This window comes from Eucalyptus grandis, chromosome 7 (genome assembly GCF_016545825.1).
Source record: "Eucalyptus grandis isolate ANBG69807.140 chromosome 7, ASM1654582v1, whole genome shotgun sequence".
Taxonomy (NCBI): Eukaryota; Viridiplantae; Streptophyta; class Magnoliopsida; order Myrtales; family Myrtaceae; genus Eucalyptus; species Eucalyptus grandis.
In genome coordinates this window covers 11557113-11580603 of record NC_052618.1, presented here as the reverse complement: position 1 = coordinate 11580603, position 23491 = coordinate 11557113, and the positions used below count along the sequence as shown (strand labels likewise).

Sequence of the window (23491 nt, the reverse complement as noted above, 5' to 3'; positions counted from 1 at the left end):
TATATCCTAGACTTCTTTAGCTATAACACAAGAAGATATCCTGTTATATTCAGTAGGGGATAAAACACAATATAAAGAATAAATTGCTTTTGCATCAAGAGCTTGTCTCTTGATTTTCTCTTCCCGAGTCATTTCGCTAGACTCAACAACATCTTTCCTCTTTCGAGACAGATGCAGCTTTAGGAATGATTCTTTTTCTACAACGTCCCATTTCAGAGGATCCTTTGATCTTAGGAATGCTTTCATCTTGTTTTTCCATATGTTGTAATCTTTTCCATCAAAGTAAGGTGGTGCAGTATTGCTTTGCCCTTCTACTAGTCCGGAGCCAACATACTAGCCATGGATCTTTAACTCAAGTAAAACACTTAACAAAAGTGAGTATACGAGCTCGATACCAATTGAGATAGCTAGTATAAGCACCTAGAGGGGGGGTGAATGGGTGCACAAACAATTTCTCGAGATACGGAAGCGATTCTAGGCAAAAGTTAGAAAGGAAAATGCGATCAAAGCGAAGTAAAGGTTAGGGAAGAGAGAAATGAACACAAGATTTAGAGTGGTTCGGCTTATTCCAAGCCTACGTCCACTCTTCCGCACCTTGACCCACCGGGCTGGATTTCACTATGAACAAAAGAGAAGTTACAAGACAATTTTTCCTTGATTCCACAAAGTGTAGATGTTCTACCACACTTCCTCAAGATTTCTTACGAATATAGACTCTCTTTTGTTTACGCGATTTTGCTCAACAAATGAATTGACTAAGAACAAGAGGCTTCAGACTTTGGAATTCTTCTATCGTGCACACACTTGAACAACTGGAACGTCTTCCTTATATACTCCTTCATGCCATCATACCCGTTGGCACTTACCAAAGGAATTTCTCCAATCTACCCGTTGGACGGAATCAATTAGGAAGATCATTCGAGCTATTAAAGGAACATGTCGATAGCTTAGAGCCTCGTTCCCCCAACTCGGCTAGGGAGGTCGTGGCTCCACGGAGTTGGAGCTTCGGGTCATGGTTCGCGTTGCTTCCAGGACTTCTGCGGCGTGATCTATCTCCTCAACCCTCTGACCCGAGACATCTTCTTGCTGTCGAGCGTCGAGCCATCATACAAGTGGTGGCGTTGGGCATAGAATCAGAATCGAGTCAACCGCCCAACCTATCGGTAGAAGATCGTGCGATAAGGGAAGAGGTCCTCGATCAAGGCTCGAGGTCATAGGGAGACATCGTGAGCGTCCCCCCTAGGCTCCTCAACCCCGTGTTCGCCGCTGGATCTGTCCATTGGAAAGCCGTTGGCGAAGGCAACATCTTCATCTCGTCCTTTGATTATGGAGGAGGAGGTCGAGACGTCCACCTGGTGCACATTCGGGGAGTTATGGGCTTGTTGACAATAATTAGGGTTTGAAATTTGGGATTTCTTTCATTTTGGCAAATTAGGGTTCTTATTTGGGGGGAAATGCAACTAGACAACGTCGTTTCTTGCTTTAGATACTAACTGGACTCTCCGACGAGCCACATTAGCATAAGAAATTAATAAAAAAAAAGGCCACGTCGGATTTCTGGCCAACCATATCGGAGTTAGCACTAAAGTGAGCGTTTTTCAAACTTTTTGGCACTTAAGTGATCCAATAGAAACTTTCGGCACCAAAGTGAGCGTCGTACACAACTTATGGCACGATAGTGTACTTATCCCCATTTTTTTTTTATTAATTTTCTCTCTTATGTGGCTCGCCGGCAAGCTGACTTAGCAAAACACACACAAAAATGACGTCGTTTCGATATAATTTGTATTTTAATATAAAAATTAAATAAATTAAAGTTAAAATAAAATAATAATAATAATAATAATAATAATAATAATAATAATAATAATAATAATAATAATAATAATAATAATAATTATTAATTAATTAATTAATTATTATTATTTAAAAAAAAAAAAAAAGGTGGAGGAGGAGGAGGAAGGTAGCCGACGGATGAGGGCTCAGCCCTCACTGCCGCCACCGCCTCCTCGCCGTCACCGAAAGGTGGGGGAGGGTCGATTGGGGCTGCGAGCCTCGGCCGGGCCGGCGACCCCGGCCTGACTTGCGGCAAGGGCCTGCATGCCCTTGCTGGATTTGGGTGAGGGCTGTGAGCCCTTGTCCTTGATTTGGGGTAAGGGTCGCAGCCCTCACCCAAATCTGGCAAGGGTCACGGGCCTGCCACCGGTCGCCGGTGGTCCCCGAGCCTTCGCCAAAGCTTGGTGACCCCGGCCAACCCTCCCCTCCGTTGCCGGCCCTTCCTAGCGGCAACAAAGATGACTTAGCCCTCAGCCGCTTCAACCCCGAGTCGCCTCCCTCCCCTTTTTTTTTTTTTTTTTTAATATTAATATATTTTATTTAAAATGTTTTAAGTAAATTTATTTTTTAAATTTAATTTAATTAATTATTATATTCATTATTTACCATGTCACTACCAAAATGACGTCGTTTTGACATTATTTAGCCACATCAACATGCAAAACGACGCCATTTTGCACTTACTTTGCCGGAAATTGCGCACGTTAGCATTTTGGTCAGATTCACGCTTTAAGTAATCCATTTTACTCTGATTTTGGCACTTAAGTGTCCATTTGTGCCAACTTTTGACACTCTAGGGATCCGGGTGTCCTTATTGAGGATTAGAGTTCATATCATTAAAATTCTCAAACTAGTTACTCATGACGCATTACCATAAATTAATTGTCATCTTACAAAAATTCCCAATCAACCCAAATCTACCACTCGTTAATATTCCATTTAATAACTCATTAATATGCGTATGCATCAACACAGTAACAAATGACTGCAAGATGGATTGGATGTGGAGAATAACGGATTTGACGTGGAAATCACGTGTGTTGACACATTTATTTTGATGTAATATCAAGTAGAATGCCGATGCAAGATAGATTTGAGTAAGGGGTACATATGTTGAGATTTTTGTCAGAAAAAAATTAGTTTGGGTAAATAAACCATGAAGGTACTAGTTTGTGAATTTTATTGGCATTATCCCAAAGTATTATAAGTAAAACCTTGGACATGCATGCTCAATTGTCTTGATCAATTGTGCATTACATGATAAGATTTAATGCTTTGGAAAAAAAAAGGGAAAAATCACAGACAATGGAGTTGGAACGATCCTATCATGAAGTAAGGATACAATAGTTCTGTATTAATGCCATCAATTATACCAATCTAGTTTATAAGAAACAATAGGGTTAGTGCCCTTAATTGGATCATATCCATTATTTGGGTTTTGACTTTCAAATTTGAGATAAGAGTATTTTAGACTATGCACCTTTGTTTAAATAAATTTAGTTTTAAATTTAATTTTATTAATTTTTATATTAATTTTGTTACCATGTTAGCACCAAAACAACATCATTTTGCACTTCCTTCACCGGAAAATTGTCATATCGGCATTTTGGTCGGATTTTGGTTGGAGTGGCACTTAAGTGATCCATTTTGCTCCAATTTTTTAAGGCACTATTTGGTAACCATCAAAACAATGCTTTATTCTGATTTTTATTCATTAGTTTGAGAACAGAATTACGTTTGGTAAAATTTTTGTTCCCGAGAACAAATTTCTATTTTGTTTGTTCCCAGAAGTAGATTTGGAACATAATCCGATTCTTGTTCCGAGAACAAATCTAAGAATCAAAATGAACTCTTCTTCCATTTTCTCTTCTTCTTCTTCTCTTTTCTTCATCTTCATCTTCATCGATCGTCGTCCTACACCATTGTTCGCCGCCGTTCACCGCCGTCTGCCACCGCTGCTGTCGGTCACCAGCAACCGGTCCGGCGAGCTCGCCAGCCAATGAGGGCTGGCCTTGCCGAGGGCTGGCAACACTCTGGTGAGGTTGCCGGCCAAAAGAAGAAGAAGAAGAAGAAGAAGAATAGAGAAAAGGAAAAAAAGAAAAGAAAAGAAAAGTAAAAAGTAAAAAAAAAATATTTAAAAATTAAAAGAAATTGATTTGGAATAGAATCAATGAGCACGGTATTAAACACAATTCTATTCTAGAATCATAAAAATTGGACAATTACCAAACAACTTAAAATGATTAGAAATTATTCCTGGGAATAGAATAAAAAAAAATTATCTGAATCTGTTCCCGGGAACAGAATCATTACCAAACGCGCCCTAAGTGTCACTTTTCAAATTATTGGCACTTAAGTGTCCCTCTGTGCCAAGTTTTGGCACTCCAAGTGTCCGTACCTCAAGAGAGAATCTACTTTAATGAAGTGTTCTCTCCGGTTGTAAAACATAGTTCCATTCGTGTGTTGCTCGCGTTAATAGCCCTTTATGATTTAGAACTTTAGCAACTTGATGTCAAGATCACTTTTCTACATGGCGAGCTTGAGGAGACAATTTATATGTCTAAACCCGAGATATTCATTGTTGAGTCATCGCGAGTAGAGACAATCTATATGTCTTAGCCCTTTATGATCTAGCACAAAAGGTTTTATAGTTTTATATTGAGTTATGGCCACTCACGAAGTACACATGACAGTTGTGTGTACTATAAGAAATTGCATGATGTTTCTTTTATTTGTTTTCTATTAAATATGGATATAACATATTAGAGATACAAAATTTGAAGAGGCAACTTAGCAAAGAATTTGATATGAAAAATCTTAGAGCTGCCAAGAAAATTCTAGGTATGGAGATTCGGAGAGACAAACAGATTGAAAGTTATACCTCTCGTAGAAGAAGTATACTGAGAAAATCTTGAGCAAAATTGGTAAGTACTCCTTTAGCATCCCATTTTAGGCTTTCGGCTTCTTTATTGCCTACAACTAAAGAAGAAGAAGATGAGATGTCTCAAGCTCCATATTCTGGTATTTTGGATAGCCTTATGTATGTTATGGTTTGCACTCGTTCAGATATGTCCTAAGCTGTTAGTGTTGTGAGCAAGTATATTGCACATCCAAGTAAAGCTCACTGGCAACTTGTGAAATTGATTCTTCGATATCTCGAGGCACCTCAAATGTGAGTTTGATCTTTGATGGAGGTTGTGATATAAAACATTTGGTTGTTGACTTCGTTGATTTTGATTATGTGAGCGATCTCGACAAAAGGAGATCTTTGAAAATGTTATACTTTTACACTTGGTGATTTTGTGGTTAGTTGGAGAGCAATTTTACATGACACTATTGCTTTATCCACTATCAAACCAAAGTATATGGCAACGGCATAAGCGGTATATGGTAACAGCACAAGATATAAAGGAAGCTCTTTGATCAAAGCATTTGACTATAGAACTTAAGCAGGAGGAAGCCTCCATTATATGTTACGATAACCAAAATGCAAATTGTTTTGACTAGGAACGCGATGCATCACAAGAGGACAAAATATATGGACATACGGTATCACTTTGTGCATTATTAGATTGCTTAACGTACAGTTACAATGAGAAAATTATCTACACTAGATAATCCGACAAATATTTTGACAAAGCTAGTTCCTTTAAACAAGTTCAAGCATTGCTTGGATTTGATTGGTGTTTTAACCATTTGATTTGCTTAGGCCTAGTTGGTGGCAGTTCATCCTTTCTTTCCTACACCAAGTAGGTTCACGTAGGCTTAGGGGTATGCATCGTCGATTATGCTATTTTGGGGAAGTCTTGTGTGGTCACTTTTAATGGTGAGAGAGAGAGGTCTTGTGGTATTTGGCATAATACATTTTTGGAGATTTAAAGTCAATATGGACATTTATTGAGTTTTGACTTTCAAATTAGAGATAATGGTATTATAGACCATGCAGATTTGTCTTAGGGATTTTTAGAATGGAGACTATTAAAAAAAAATGTATCTAATAACACATCTCAAATCCTAACCTTCATATTATCTCTTCATTTATTTTTATTTTTTTTCTATATTCTCGTTGGATCTTTAGATCTGGTAGCTCACCAAATAGTTTTTAGAGCTTTTGGATTATACTCTCATGCTCATTATTAAAGATAGCAAAATTCCTCTCTCCCTATAGTTTTTCTTGTTTTGAGTTTTTCACACGTATCTTATGTTTCGTGCAATTTCAATTTTGCTTTCATCCTTTATTATTTGTGCTTTGATTGGTGCATCTTTGGGCATTTTTTCCGCAACAATTTCAATAGCCCCCTTTTAGCTATTGCCATTTCAAGACGCTTTCCAGCTCAAAAGAGGAATCATTGCACGCAACAAAATGTTGCAAAAAATCAACCAAAACAAAAGTAAATTTTGTTATTGAGTCGGGTGCGGAATCAAAGAAGAACAAAAATGTCATCTTCGCTCCATGTCGACGGAAGAAATCAATTTTCCTTTTTGCAAAAGCAAAAGGGAGGAAGGAAACATATGACCTCTCGGAAAAGATCCCAACCTTCACTCACGAGCAGGGAGGAAAAGAGATTCCCCACTACGACCGAGTCGGGAAAAAAGCGTGAGAGGACAGGGATGCTGTCTCGGCCATTCGTGGCTCGTCGGGCAACTTTATTGTCGTACGGAAATTGTAATTTAATTTATGTCTTTCTCATTCAGGCAGTTTCTCTATCCAGATCGATTTCAGAAAGCTTAAATGCAGATGCTTTCGATAACGATAAATACCAACTAGAGTTGATTAGGGATCATACGGGCAAGGACTCGATTCATGATGTGAGGATAACAACGAACTTTGCTCGTGACGTGATCAACTCAAGTGGGCGGTCCCCAGCCAAGAAAGAAACATGCTTCGTCCGAGCTCGCTCAAATCACACCTTCGAACTTAGCAAGTCCAACCAAAAGGAGAGCTGGTCTGTAATATTTAACGGAAACTAATTAAGGGTAAATCTGTTACAAATATATAAATTTTTCATAATTTATATCTCTCAAACTTATATCATTTTGATTTCTTCATTCAGAAATGTCTCGGCGAAGATTGGTGTATACTTCAAAATTTCCACCGCAGGCTCAGGGAGAGCCCGGACAATCAAATCCGCACGCTTAATGCATGCTTCAAGTCCCTGACATGGAGGACATGTGTCCTAAAGGCGACCTTCCGATGATCAATTGAGACGTGTAAGCCAAGATTGCGGACCAAGCCGCAACCGGGGTACTCTACCATGTCGACCAACTTCCTCAAAACAGTATATGCAGCAACCGGTAACCCACCCTTTGCGAGACCGAAAGAGAGATAAATGAGTCTCCTCGAAAGCGCGTTCCACCAACCCATGCGCTTTGTTGAGCCACTGAACATCGAGGGTCTTAGTCAAACTCACTATAAGCTTGTGTACCACAGATTTTCTAGGAAACCCATCCATTTGCATACGTAGCTCATACAACTTCTAAGCATCGTCATGTCTACGCTCATCAACCGCGGTCACCAATTCACTGCTGAGTTAGCAGGATCTCTAGCTTGTACCAGCACCGTCAAGCTAGCTGCACAATGCCTGATCGTGGCCCTACCTTTAATGTACCCATCAGCGAGAGGCGACCGCCAGTTCAAGAGAGGATCTTTCTTGATCGAACGACTCGGTTTCCTAATCAACAGCGTTCCCCTGAGAATTTATCGCAAGAAGATGGGCAAGGAACACCTCAAGTTATGCCAAACCACAGCAAAACAAGATTCGCGACATTTCACCCGGGAGAAGACTTCAGGCATCGTTCCGGTCGATCGAGTCTTGGTGCCGAAATCCCAGCGACACGCTCACCACCTGTTCGACGAAATGCCAGAAAGAAGCTGCGACTCGCTCTGCACCGCATATGTATGCCCAGATGCGTATGTTGTATGGACTGTTTCTGGGTTTTCGCTCACGAGAGGATTTGGAGAGTGTGAAGAGAGTAAACCGGAGGAGGAGGCGGCAGCCACAGCAGCCGCGGCAGCCGGCTGCGGCAGCGAAGGAAGGAGTTCGACGGGCGGGAAGTCCAGGATAGGACAGGACTTGCAAAAGGTGAAATTGCAATGAATTCTACCTTTACTTGCATACCGTAACTATTTAACGCCTTAAATTTACTAAATCTTCTCATACGAAATTATAAATTTTAATTCAAGCGATTTATAAATTTTCTTAAATTTTGTCGGCAATTGCTTTTTATTTTTAAAATTTATTTGAATTATTTATCATTATTTGTTTGAACCTTTTGAAGTTACCATATTTTGTTGAAAAAAAAAAAAAGCCAATCATAATTTGAATAATTTATCAATTTTTTCGGATTAAATTATCAACTAATTTAAGTTTACTAACTCTTATTTGAATAATTAAAACCGTCGTTTTTCTTGTCCTCTCAAAATCGATCAATTTACAAATATTTATTTGCAAATTTCTCTATTGTGTTAAATTAATTATTATCAAATTTTTGAACGTTAGTTTAAAAAATTACCTAACTCTTCTCGATTAAATTACCGACTAATGTAAACTCTTTGAATTATATTTGAGTTACATATTGATGTTGCTTTTTTTCTTTTCACTTTGGTTACTAACTTATATAACAATTTACCACTATCTATCTGTGAAGTTACCAATTGTTAAGGTTACTGACGTTTATATGAAATTACTAATTATTAGCTGAGTGATTTAGGGCGCGTTTGGTAATGCTTAAAATAGTGACTGATTATGTTCTTTTGTTCCTCGAGATAAAAGAAGAACAAAAATCCGTTTGATAAATTTTATATTTCTGAAAATAAGAATTTATTTTTTTGTTCTTAGGAATAGATTTAGAATAAAATTAAGAAGTAGAAAATAGTTGCTTCTTTTTCCCGATAACCATTCCTAAAATCATGCCTAATTTTTTTTCCTTTTCTCCTCTTTTCTTCTCTTTCCTCTTCTTATCTTTCCTTTTCTTCTTCTTCTTCTTCTTCTTCTTCTTCCTTTGGTTGGTCGTTACCCTCAACCATGGCCAGCGATCGGCCAGACAAGGGCCAGCAAACTTGCTGAAGTGTCGCCAACCCATGGCGATGCTCGTCGGCCTAAGCCTCGCCTTGGCTGGGTGAGGTCAACCTTGCTTAGCTCACGACAAAGCTCGAGTCACCAAAGCCAACTATGCTCTGGCGAGGTCACCAACCCTTATCTAGACGATCGCCAATCATGGCTAGTGACCAAAGAAAGGAGGAGGTGAAAAGGGAGAAAGAAAAAATAAAGAAAAAGAGAAAAAATTAATAAAATCAATAAAATTATTAAAAGATAAAAAGAAAATGGTTTAGATTAGAAATTTTAAGAATTTTATTAAACGCATTTCTATTTCGGAAATATAAAATTTAAACAACTTGTCAAGCGCTTTCAAATGCTCAGAAATTGTTCCTATAAATAGAATCAAGAAATCTGAGCAAAAATTGTTCCCAAGAACAAAATAGTTACCAAATGTACCCTTAGCAAATCTTGTCCAATTGAGTTACCAACAATCTTTACTTTTTTTCTCACAATGTCTTGTAACTAAGGGGTACTAGGTTGATAAGTCAATTTCAAGACACTATGCGAAGCATGAGTTTAAGTTAGCAAGGTTTGGAAGAACCCGACAAAGGCCTCCAATAGTAATTTAGTAACCCAGCATTCAACTTGGATGCGTTCCTTGTTGTAATGTACTGGTGCCCACACATCCTACCCCCTCTGCTCCCAGCCAAGTTTTTCTTCCCAATTGAAAGAGAATATAGATGGTGACATTGGAAAGTCCCACCCCAGGGTTATTTCTCACATTTCTTCTCCCTTGAACCTTTGCAGTACCTACTCAAGATCAATTTTATAGAGATGTCCCTAGCCACTATACTTATTGAGGTGTGGGAATTGCCTCCATCCATTGAGTTTAGCACTGTGGGACACCCAAAAATAGGGGCCATCGGCTATCAACTGACCTACCCCACCATTTAGCAATAGGAGCGTGGGGACTCTTACCCTATAGGAGTCCTTCCCTTGTTTCCCTATAGGCTTTTTAGGGACCTACCTAGGTCCAAATTATCTTTACTTTTCTAACCATTTTTGGACTCAATTACCAACATTATTTAGTCCCCTCAAACTCATGATTATTTGTGGCAACTTCCAAAATACATTTGCGTAGCTTACAAACAATTTACAGTTATTAACTTCATATTAGGATGTTTTTGTTTTGTGAGAAACCTGTAATTTGGAAAAACTTTTTCTAAATATAATTGTTTGTACCACTTACAACAATGGTTGAATGAAAATAATTTCATCATCCACGAAACTACTAAGTATAAATTATTATCAATAATGAAAGCTTTTTCCGTTGATTAATTGTTCTAATTGATATAACCAATCACATTTAGAAAAAGAAAATTCAAATATTACGTTTTCCACAAAACAAACGAATAGTGATTTATCAGTTTTACTTCAATTGCAAACTATAACTCATTTGAGCTCACCAACTCTTATTTGAGTCATCTACCGAAATTTATTTGGTCAATTCCAAATTACCAAATTATGTAATAATTTATCATTATTTATTTGTATAACTTATCAATGTGTTAAAATTATTAGTTCTTATAGGCATTACCACCTTACTTTGAACAATATTACCTATTTTTCTTCAATTAAGTTACGAGGTAATTTTAGCTCATCGATTCATGCTGTATGCCACGCAAATAAATAATGGTAAATAATTGGAATAGATTGTAACTTTGATACAACCAAATACAAATTAATACTTTTACAAAAGTATTGATAAATCTCTAGCATTTTAATGGGGAAGCATCAATCATGATTTTACCATCAGCTTCTCTAATAAAAATTGGCCTGTTGTGTTTTCTTATTTTCAATGATGTAAATCAAAAACAAAGGTGAGTTGCTTCATGGTAGTCGAAACTTCAATTTGCTTTTGAACAGTTTGGCTACATGACGATCGGTTGAGAGGGAGTTCTTGCGAACATCTCTCAAACGTTTATCACTTTGATTTCTTTATTCAGAAATGTCTCGGCGGGCTCAGGGAGAGCCCGGACGATCCAATCTGCACGCTCAACGCATGCTTCAGGTCGCCGACGTGGAGGACATGCGTCCCCAGGGCGACCTTCCGGCCACCGAGCTCGTCGACCACGCTCAGATCCTTGCAAACGTCGACCTTGAACTGCACTTGCGCCTCACTTTGTGAGGCCAAGAACACCTTCTCAAAGCCCAGCAGGTGCTTCTGGGGCGACCTGTGCACCGATGGAGGGCTGCTGAACAAGAACACCGTGTGGCTGCCGCTGAACCTTCCCACGTTCTTGACGTTCAGATGCACGTCGAAGACCAGATTCGAGCATGTTTCGCTCTTGGCTTCCAACGATTCGCATGCCGACGAGTGGCAAATGTGGCCCTCATCTAAGGGCACGGACACGAGCTGTGGCGCTTGGACTTGACCGTGGCTGAAGCTGGAGTAGCTCAGCCCATCCCCAAATGAGTACACAGTCGGCCCGGTGTAGAAGCGGTATGTCCTGCCGGGGTAGCCCGTGGCTGGGTCGGGCCTCATGTTCATATTTGTCATTGGGACGGCGTCCACGTATGATTGCGGATACCACGTCATCGGCAATCTTCCACCTGATTCAAGTTAAAGTTTAGCGACTCTGTGAATCAGAACAAGGATTGCAAAATTTGAAGTGGCGAAAGACTCTGAATCTTACTAGGATTATGGTCCCCAAAAATCACGTCCGCCATTGCAGCGCCGCCGGCTTCGCCGGGGTAGCCAACCCACAAAATGCTCGTTATCTTTGCATTGTCCTTGGCGAAGGATACATCCATCCCTCCCCCAGACATGATCACGAGGACCACAGGCCCCTTCGACACGTTCGCCACTTCTGAGACCAAGAGCGACTGCTGGCCTGGGAGGTTGAGGTTGACCCGGTCAAAATCCTCCCTCTCAATCGACTGGTCGGCGCCCATCACAAGCACCGTTGCATCTGCCGAAGCCGCAGCTTTCTTCGCGTCGTCTGTCTGGGCCGTGCTGCATCCTACATCCGCACAGCCGGCCACGTACATTGTCGAAACGATGGCTGCTAGGCCTTGCAAAGGCGTCACGTACTTGCAAGGAGTGCCTGCAAGGAAAATGGGACTTGTAATTAAGGTATTTACTGCGACAGGTACAAATAATGAAGCTGATCCAACGTTGCGCGGTCTATCGCTTAAATTCTTCGATCACCTTCGTAGTTCCCGATCATGGTCTTCGTGACATTGGCGTTTGGTCCAATCACCGCCAAGGACTTTATGGCGGTCGAGGACAAGGGCAATGATCCTGCCGTGTTCTTAAGCAACACAATCCCTTGCCTTGCAGCTTCGCGGGCCAGCTCCTGGTTGCTCGGTGTGCACACGTCGTCCGGGCCGAGCTTTCCATACAACTGCTTCCTCGGATCACCGTCAAAGAACCCGAGCCTCATCAGCGTGGCAAAATTATTAGAGATGGCCTTGTCTACCGCGGATTCATTCAACAATCCACCTTTCACGGCAGCTTCGGTGTGTTGGCCAAGGAAAGATCCGCAATTGAGATCCAACCCTGTTCAAAAAGTGAATAACAATCATCGACACAAAAGCATTCTGCGGCAAATTCTCAAGCGCCTTCGTTGTAATCGATCAAAGCACAGTATGAAATTGCATCTACCTGCCAAAATGGCCTTAGCTGCAGCCTCTTCTGGTGTTTTAGTATAGTGTTGTTTGTCATACAAAACTTCCACCGAATCGCAATCCGAAACGATGTATCTGCATTAACCGATCCTTTTGCATAAACAACGTCACAATAATCGATCAAAAGTATTGAATAGCAATGCACGAGAAATGGAAAGTGAAATGGAAAGTTACCCGTTCAATTTCCATTTTCCTCGGATGGTCCCAGCAAGAAGGTCCGGGTCTGCACATGTCGGCTTACCATTAACCTGGTTGTAGGAGCACATCACACTCGCAACATTGCCGTCAAGGACACAACTCTTGAATGGCGGTTGAAACGTATCATCTAAATCTTGTTGTGTTACCTAATCAGTCCACCACAACAGGTTCGGGAGATTAACTTGACATGGTTATGCATGTAACTGGTTGATAAATCAAATTGAATGAAAGCGAAACAGAAGTCCAAAAATTGCTATTTACCACAGCGTTGAAGGTAAGGCGATTGACACCCTTCCAGTTATCGACATCATATGCAGTATAATGTTTGCAACAGGCAGCAACCTTAAGCCGGTCCGCATTTCCGTCGTCGCTCTTTTGTAGGCCTCGGACATAACCTGCCGCATACTTGCTCGAAAGCAGCGGGTCTTCCCCCGGAGTCTCCTGGCCCCGCCCCCATCTCGGGTCTCTGAATATGTTGACATTTGGGGACCAAAACGTTAATCCGGCTAACCCCACATTGTGCATTGCCCGGGCTTCTGTCGAAACCACCTGCTTCAGCAAAGCTATTGCATAATTCGTCTACTCTTCTCCATATTATTGTGCAGAGCTTTAGAATGTTTAACTTTTTGTCCTAGTTGGAATGAGAAACTAATTCTTTTCCGGACTACAAATGCGACAACAATCAGCAAGATAGTATGAAATCTAGGGGTATTGGAATGAAATAGTCTTAAACTTGGGTATTGCAGAAGTACTGTCAAGAAACAGATCATGTATTCTTATATGATCACTAGGAAAAGATTCACTTGTGTTTCCTTATTCCCCCATTTCACGAAAATTTAAATCACTCAACTCGTGATTTTCTCTTATTTTCCGGTCACAGTCTTGTCTATCCTTTCTTCCAATATATTCGAAACTCTGGCGGAATCATCTAAACACTCCTCCCTTATAAAATACTTTCTGTTTCCAGCATTTAACAATTGAAATTGGTCCCCCTCATTGAGTGCGAAGGAAGGAACTAACTTTGTGCAATGACATGGCAATGCTCATGACACCACCCTCCTTTTGCCAGCTCCAGTAATTATCATCTCCACCAACTAATAAACACCAACCTAACAGTTCCAAATGATGGTGATACTCATAGATGCAGAGACCCTTCTCTACTGTCCTTCAATGTATGCAAGATTTCCTCATGCAGCAACCCTACACAGGATCAAAACTTACTAATTCTTGTGTCGACATTACTTGTTTTTCCACAATAGTACAGACAACCCAGTTGAAGGTTTGTTGATGTTTTTGTCAAACTTGGCAGTGGGAACAAGCCAAGCATGGATAGACTTTAGCCTAGTGCCTTTAAAGTCAGGGTCGGTCAGCTCTCTCTATTTTTTTCTTTAGGGGGGTTGCATTTACTGCATTTCATATGGTGTACAGCTAAAAAGGTAGCACCAACCGATGCCAGAGTGGTTGAGAATCCAACCAAAAGATCTTCTTCCCCTACAGAACCTGACGCTTCTACTCCTCCCAGTTTCATAGTACTTTTCATGGCCATTGTCATCATTGCAGTTTCACCTCAAAAAAAGCGAGTTTTCATTTTCCCTAGTATCAGGAATCTCACAGCAAGGAGCTGAGAAATCATCTGCAGCAATGTGCATTTGCACTTCTCGATCTTGTAGTTTGTGGGTTCGGATTCAAATCAAATAGTGGATGAAGAAACGGCGTAAATCCTACATCCAGCACTACCTATGACATATATCGGGGCCTGTTTAATGCAGCATTTAGAGAGTTAAGATATAGAATGGCAATCAAGATGCGACACTACGAGTTAGGACGTCGGTCGCAAATGTCAACATGCATTAACTGAATATCAGGAACAGTAGCCGCCAACGCAGAAACTTAGATCGGAGGAATGACATGAAAAGAATTCACAGAATCTTGACGCGGCTATTTTTACATGAAAATTCTTATGTAACGGTGTGAAGTTTCTGATTTCACTGTGCGCAATGCATCTACCGATTCGAGTGACAGTGGCCGGTGGTCCCCGCCAGCCGTTCTGATGGCCGTCTGTCACGAACTTTCTTATCACGTTGGAAAAAGTTTCGAGCTTTTTTATATCATATCATTGTGCATGATGCGGACAACTACGACGGGCGGACACGAATACAATATCCAAATCTGCACGCGGAAGTCAAAAGCAGAGAAGCGCAAGAAAGAGGAAGAGTGAGAGAGTGATATGATGTGAACTCGCTAACCTTCCCGATGGTCTCGAACAGGGTGGCATTGAACGACGCCGCCGTCAGGATCACCTGGGGGAAGCTGGTCGCTCCGGGGACGGGGCTCGAGAACTTGGTCCCGGGCCCGACGTACGACACCCCATGCAGCGCCTCCGACCACCACTCGTACTTGGGGATCCCCAGGCGGTCCACATTGCCGGCGCCGCTCACCAGGAACCCGACCTTCTCCTGCAGGGTGAGCCGCTGCACCAGGTCCGCCACCCGCGCCTCGACCCCCCACGACGTGTTGCAGAACCCGAAGGCGGCGAGGCTCGGGTTGCCGTCCACGTCGCAGGCGAATACCGGCTTGGGCGTCTGGCCCGCGACCAGACGGACGGCGCACGAGAAGAACGCATGAATGCAGCAGAGGCAGAGCAAAACAGAGGACACCTTCGGCGCTCTGTTCTGGGCAGGGGTCATCATGGGAGGGCGCGCGACCTCCCGAGAGCAACTCTCTGAACAAATGCAATGCCCCGCGACACGGAGGAAAGACGAGCAATACGTGGGTTATATAAGGCTGGGACGCGGTGCTGAACAGGGGGGAGGCGTTTGTTTTGTAGCAGCCCGTGATTGCCGATGGGCTATCGGACGAGGAACAGGAGGAAGAAAAACGAGGCTGCAGTGAATGAGGCGCTTGCTATGGAGGATGCCAACAGGGAGAATCTTAATGGGTCTATACATACACTAGCAACAGTGCACTAGTGGATAAAGCACTAGACGAGCCCGTGATTGGGTTTCTCTCTGTCTCTCCTCGATAAACAAAGGGGGGGTCTGCTTTTCCTTGTTTGGATGCTACTGCCAACTTGTCTGAACGCCTAGAGAGAGAGAGAGAGAGAGAGAGAGAGGGAGGGGAGGGGGACAGAGACCGAGTCAGCAAGCAGAGTGTCGATGGCTGAAATGGATGTGGTTTTGGGTTGCTCGTCGATGAGGTTTCTTCTCGTGAAAAATGAAGGCGGGGCTGAGGAATCGGGCGTCGGAGATGGAGAGAAGAGAGAGGGGGAACGGGATGGGGGATTTGCTTGGAGTTTGTTGGAGTATTTAACGCCGAATTCGAGATTGTACATATGGAGGAGATGGGCCAAAAAGAAAAGAAAAAAGAAAGAGAAAAGGAAAATCCAACTCAGGATTAAGATTTATTTTAGACTTTTTCTTTTTCCTTTCTTTTTACTTCTCCCACTCTTCTTCTTCTTCTTCTTCCTCCTTGGGCCATCACTGCCTTGTCGCCACTGCTGTTGTGGCCTTTAGAGCCTCCGCCACTGGTGGCAAAGAGAGAACATAGGTCCTAGGGTTAGGGATAAAGAAGAAGGGGGGAGGTGGGGTTGGGGAGATCGCAATGGCGACGGCGACGGAGACGGCGAGCTTGCGATCGGCAATGGTGGTGAGGGAGGCTGAGCAGCTGAGGTGGATGGGGAGTGAGAGACGGAGGGAGAAGGGAAGAGAGGATTCGAGTTTTTTGTTCCAAAAATTTAAATTTATCGATGGAAGGAGATTATATGTATTCTAACGTGTGAAATTTGGCAAATAGGAGGTTGTATACACAGTAAAACCTATGCCGAATATTGTTTTGATAAAATTTTAAAATGTCCAATCCAAAATCTAAAAACTTATAGGTATGAAGAAGCTCCATTTAAATCCCACATATAAACGATATGAAATATTATTGTAGTGTAAATCCAATTAAATAATGGGGTACTTTGGTCAATTTAGAGCAATACGGTCCAGTTACCCTAAAATTGCAGAGGATCCTCATCTTTATTTATTATTATGAAAATGCTCACCATGCTGATTCAAACATTTTATTTAAATTTGCTGTACTTTTAATGAAATAGAAAATCACATGAGTATCGTATAAGAAGTATATAACCCAGGTCCATGACCAGTTTAAAGTGGGTTTCTTAACAACCCATTTAGACTCATATCTTTTTGTGTTTTATTTTCTTAGATTCATTTCTGATCCATATTTAACTTTCACTTGATCTATTTCCGACTCGTATTTAATTTTCACTTGACCCATTTACGACCCATATTTAATTTTCACTTGACCCATATATGACTCATTTAACTAAAAATGAATCATAAAAAATGGATCATAATATGGGTTTATTACCCATTTTACCAGCTCTAATGACCACAAATCGGTCAAAAGGCTTGAATACAAGATCTCATTAGAGATAAGTGAGCATGTGATCGCTAGGCCAATCATGCTATCTAGTGCGAAGGATTAGGAAGGTGACTGCAAAGACCCTTGCATCACACGATGGTGATTGGGTGCTAAATGAATACGGTGAGTATCGGATAAGCCAATTCACATCGTGATCATCTCGTATTAGGTGGGTTGCTCATGATTCTTGAACTCAAGTCAACAATCGCATGAATTAATGTCGATATGTCACATGGAAGGGACCCAACCGGTTAGATTTTCTCTTCATATTATATAGATGAAATTGTCATGTTATGAGCATTAACTTCAAGTCATACAAGAAAACAGAAGCAATGATAATAATTTTGATCAACGGATGAAGCTTGTCTAGCCGCCACGGTATTATTCCCCTTTCTTGGAAGCAAAGCAAAAATTTCTTCCGCAAAAAAGAAAGTGAAAAGAACTGAAATTTGTTTACTCTTATGATACTTTGTGACACATATTATTGAAAAATAAATGAACCTTGGACTCAATGATCATTGTGGCTAATCAATAGAATGGCTCAAGTCATGTCGGCCTACAATGCTGAAAAAATAAAATTTTCTCGAGGGTTAATATTATCAAACATCTCAAATTGATAAACTCGTGCCACATTTATCTCAAATTAATTTTTGTATCATCTAAATTTTTAACCGGCACATTCATGCGACAATTACCTAATATTAAGTTTCATGTCATCAAGGTTCCGAATTGATACACGTGCTACATTTGTCGCAAACTAATTTTGTGTCACAAAAATCACAAATTAGTATGTTTATGCCATATTTAGCCCACATTAAATTTCATGTCACAAAAAAAAAATCCCAAATTACCAAAGTCTTAGATTGGCAAATCCCTAATATCCCTAATTCTGGTGATCTGAGTTTTTTGATCACATGAAATTAGTTTAAGATAAATGTGACGCTGGTGTATTGATTTTGGATTTCTTTTATGATACAAAATTTAGTTTGATGTAAATGTAGGATAAGGGTAACAATTTGAATTTTTTGTCACAAGAACTAATTTCGGTAAATGCATTACATATATACCCAGATTGAGATTTTTTTATAGTATTAGCCCTTTTCATAATGATTGAAACTAGGAGGAGTTGTTTGAATTGGCTCTAGGAATTATTTTGTGAAGGTTAACCATACGAAATCTAATCCAAAATAGTTCCACTCTAATTAAAAATTAAAAGTCTCAAATTGGTACCTCATGATACATTTATTCATAAACTAATTTTCGTATTAAAAAAAAATACAACTATTGCCTCTTACCCTTATCTACCATTCATCATTATTCCATTCAGTATCTCATTATAATGCATATGAGTTATCACACATGACAGACGACTCTTAAAATAGATATGACGTGGAGAATGACAAATTAGGCGTGGAAAACCCACCCGTATTGATACGTATCCCTTTTAACAAAGCATTGGATGAAATGCCAACGGAGAGTAGAATTACGTCAGAATAACCGTTTTGTATTTTTTACGAGACAAGAATAATTTGGGGGTGAAAGTACCATGGGGGTTTAGGACTTTTAATGGTATTGACCATGATGAGGATTATAATAAGTATAACATTCAACACGCATGCTCGATTCTCAAGATAACATTGTACACCACATCACGACATAGTATACTCCAAACGAGAAGGGAAAGATCATGAGCCGCCAATGAAGCTGGAACGATTCTATCATATGAAAAGAAGATAACGTTAATTTTGTAGTATCCCCATACGTACAATCAATGCGACGCCAGTCGAGCTTTTATAGAAAACGAAATGGTTGGTGCCTCTGGGGGACCCTAATATTCCTTCAATACACGTCTTGTTTTTATTTACTTTGTCCCCTCTTCGAGATGCCTTCGAACACAAATAGGACGAAAAATGCATGCAAGAAAATGGAGCAAAAAGAAAATGGCGAATTTCTTTATTGAGTTGGGTGTTAAATAAAGAAGAGCAAACGTCTTCTTCACTCGATGTTGACATGAGAAATTCATTTCCCTTATTTATTTTTATTTTTTTCTTTATGAAATGGAGAATCATTGAAGCATAGATTGGGTTCCACACTTCAAGCCAGTCGAACCCTCGAACTAAGGATGCTGTGAAAGACAAGCAAGCGCACTAAATGAGAAGAACTTTAGAGGTGATTGCAACGACTCTTGCATTGCATAATCTTCAATAGAATCCTAAATGAAGCCAGTGAACATTGCATAACCTAATTGACACTCTGGTCATTTCGTATCCGATGGATTGCTCATATATTCTCAATCTCAAAATCAACAATTGCATGAATGTCGATATGTCACATGGGACGGCCAAAACCCAGTTCGATTTTCTCTTCACTTCATCTCCTTTTCCTCTTTTGGTGTACATTTTTGAGATAATGGATCATACAATAAAATATAAGTGATATGGATGAGGCATGACTAGACCTAGATTTGATATACCCTATTGATAATTTGCGACAAAGATAATTAATGTACCTTGCTATGGGTGCAAGGTTCCTTCGGAGTCAATAATGATCATGACAAAGTCGTGTCACTAGAACATTAAGTCATGCAACCTGAAATGCCAAAAAAATTAGCATTTTCCGATGATCAAAATTGGGAGGATTGTTGGAACCAACTCAAGAAACTACTCCATGGAGATTAGCGATGTAGAATTTAATCAAAAATAGTTCCACCTTCGTTGCAAAGTAGAGTTCAAACCATTAAAAATACCAAAACAGTATTCCATGACATATTTATCCCAAATTAATTTTTATTTTACAAAAAATCTCAAACAACCCAAATCTACCACCTATCAATATTTTTTCCAATACCTTTGCGTCAACACACATAACACGTGATTGCAAGATGGATTGGACATGGAATATGACAAATTTTACCTAAATATCGAGCGGAATGCCGTTGAAAAGTAGATTTGAGTTGAGGATGCTCATGTTTAGGTCTTCTATCAAACAAAATTAGTTCAGGTAATTGTCTCATGGATATACTGATTTGAGAATTTTATCGGCATTAATCGAAAGTATTATAAGCATAACATTTGATATGTATGCTCAATTCTCATGATAACTTGCGTATTAAATCGCAACATTTAATGCTCCGAAGAAGAAGCGAAAGATCATCAGCCGACAGTGGAGTTGGAACGATCCTATCATGAACGAAAGATAAAGTTAGTTTTGTACTAACCCATCATTGCGCAATCATTGCCATCACCTACCTTATAATGAACGATATGGTTGGTGCCCTCGATTGGATTGGACCCAATCGGTGCTTCAATAGCCCCTTTTTTCAGTTGTTGGCACCATTTTGTTGCGTGCAATCTGTCCTCTTTTAAGCTCGAAGCATCTTGCGTGCAATCTGTCCTCTTTTAAGCTCGAAAGCATCTCGAAATGCCAACAACTGAAAAAGGGGCTATTGAAGCACCAATTGGGTCCAATCCAATCGAGAAATCAACAGAAGAAAAGTAGAATTTCTTCATTGAGTCGGGTGTCGAATCAAAGAAGGAACAAAAGCGTCATCTTCACTCTATTCCGACTTGAGAAATCAATTTCCCTTTTTGCAAAAGCAAAAGGGAGGAAGGAAACACTTATCACAGCTCACAGGTACCGTAGAAGACACCCAACAGGCCAAGCCTATTGTCCAAAGGCCGCGAGCGGGGTGAAGGAAAAGAGATTCCTGCAACGAACGGGGGCAAAAAGTGCGAAAAGATGGGGACGCAATCCTGGCCATTTGTGGCTCATTGGGCAACTTTATTGCTGTATGGAACTTGTAATTTAATCCATGTCTTTATCATCAGTGTAATTTCTCTATCAAGATCGCTCTCAAAAGCGTAAATGTGGATGCTTTTGATAACGATAGGTATGGACTAGTTCTAATCGGGATAAGACCAGCAAGGACAAGGAACCTGGTCCATGATTCAAGGTAACAACAAGCTTTGCTTGTGATAGGATCTAACTCGACTGGGTGGTCCTCAATCAAGAAGGAACATGCTTTGTCCAGGCTCGTTCAAATCATATCGTAGTAAGTCCGATCGAGCTGAATGGTCACAAAGTCCCATGTACTGCTGCCCAAACATCAAAGATTGGGTTTTTTGTCTCATTATTGGAGCCATAAGAAGTCGAGATTCCTTAATGGGCTAATACTATGAAAAACTCTAAATTAGTACACCTATGAAATTTATCTTATACTAATTTTTTAATCACAAAAAACCTCTAACTAGTAAATTTATGATAAATTTACCCTCCACTTATTTCCATTAAATTTTACAATCAAATTACTAAATTGGTAATTGACGGATATATTAATTTAGGTTCTTACGTCAAATTTTAAACTAATGGAGGACAAATTTGTCACATATATATCAATTCGGAATATTTTAATAATTAAAATATTTAATTTGGGATAAATGTCATAAATGTACAAGTTTGGGGTTTTCATTATATTAATCGTACATCTTGGCATTTTTAAATTGTGCCTTCCAACTTAGCAAGTCCAACCGGGCTCCAGGGTCTTAGAGTCCCATGTACTGCCACCAAAACATCAAAGATCAATTTCTTTCTTCTTCTTTTTCCTTATTGTTGGAACTGTTTAGGAATATAAAAAATTCCCAAAAAAGCAAACGATAAAAAGTTGAGATTCCTTACGAAAAAAAAAGTCGAGATTCCTTACCAAAAAAAAAAGTCGATATTCCTTAATTAAGTAAGATGAGGGATATTATTAAGATGGGGCCTAAAAGATTAAATTATTTTGTAATAAAATTTTCCCAAAATTTGTAGAATCGGTATTCTCCACCCTTTTCATGAAAGTGACTAGGGGCGGAGGATGAGAAGGGCCGCTGAAGAGGAGGACCAATGGGAGATCGGCGTTTTCCTTTGCGGTGGGGCCCGACGAGATACTCGCGGTCACGGGGAAGAGGCGATTGGGACACGGGGGCCCCACTCCAGCTCGGCTGTTGTAAAGTAGCGCAGGAAAAAGAAGAGACGAAGAAGAAGAAGAAGTAGAAAGTTGGTCAACCGTAATGCACTGCAGCTGGAGCATGTGACGATGACGGTAGGGCCAAAAATGAAATTGGGGAGAAATCGAGGGCTCGTGTGGGGGGGGCCCATTTTTGGCAAGTTGCCTGGACAGTACCATCCGCTCGAGCAAAACCTTCCTTATTTATTACACCGCGTGTTAAAGGAACAGACTTTGTCATCATGATCGAAAGGAAGCACGAGGAAAAGCCTCGGGTGGACTGGTTGTTGGGGTCAGATTCGGCAGAGCCTCATGCCGGGCTCAACTGGCGTCGGGTTTCGGGTGCCGGACCGATTTGGGGCCATGGAGATTGTGTCTAGATTGGGACTGGTCGAGATAGGAATGCCAAGTACAGGGAGAAGATGAAAGGGGTGGAATGATTAAGCACCGTACTAAGCTAAGCTTTTTGAGTACGTCGGTAGGAGAGAGTATTTATTATTCAGATGGATCTTTTAAACCAACATAAGTGCAGAAATATTGAGATCTGCCCTCCCAAAAGGGAAGGAAGTGGGTCCTGAACGGGGAGCAAGACTGGAGTGATTGAGTTGTTAATAAGATTTAATCGGAAAAAGTATAAATGCAACACTGAGCAAGACTTTAAAATGCAAGTTTGCGGGTTGAACCTTCCAAGTTGCGTTTGGCAACCACTTTGCCAAGTATTTTGAACCATCAGGCAGGCTGCCCGGCATGTCCACGTAGGTATTATTCCCTTTTTTTTTTTTCCAAAAAAAAGGAAGAAAGTGGTTGGGTCTCTAAACGACAACCCTAAGTGATTTTATATCTTGAGTCATGGGAGTTCAAGTCACGGAGGCCCATATCTAAAAACCTCAAGCGAGGGTCGCATGGCCTCCCTGGAACAAGCCCGGAGTGCTTGAGTTGTTAATAAGATTTAATCGGCAAAAGTATAAAGTGAGAAAGCTACACGAGTTGATGAATTGCATAAAGTCATTGCCAATTATTGGATCATATTAAACAAATAAAAGCAAACCCATTAGCAAGTTTGCAGGTTGAACCTTTCATATAAAAAGACCATCTCAACAGCTTGCAATTTTTCCATCTACTTAGCAACTTGCAGTTTTAACGTGGTTAGTAACTTATCAATGTGATTAGCAGGTTTTTACATGAGAAAGTAACCATTGGTGAATCTATATGTTTTTTCTTTTTATTAATACATGTGCTTTGTAAATATTAGTCCAACATCATTTCATTAAAGCAATTTTCCCAATGTCACTTCCAATACGTTCACAATGTCAAG

General features: G+C 40.5%; 1 protein-coding gene across 1 annotated transcript; it reads right to left on the bottom strand.

The window, feature by feature from the left end:
- Positions 1-10566: 10566 nt before the first annotated feature.
- Positions 10567-16055, bottom strand: LOC104452752 (beta-xylosidase/alpha-L-arabinofuranosidase 2). Its single transcript, XM_010067225.3, has 7 exons — positions 15011-16055; positions 13026-13313; positions 12741-12910; positions 12544-12641; positions 12088-12438; positions 11573-11983; positions 10567-11489 (listed from the first exon to the last, which is right to left on the bottom strand). Exons 1-7 carry the CDS (start codon positions 15452-15454, stop codon positions 10879-10881), a joined length of 2373 nt encoding a protein of 790 aa, XP_010065527.2. The 5' UTR covers positions 15455-16055; the 3' UTR covers positions 10567-10878.
- Positions 16056-23491: the final 7436 nt, after the last annotated feature.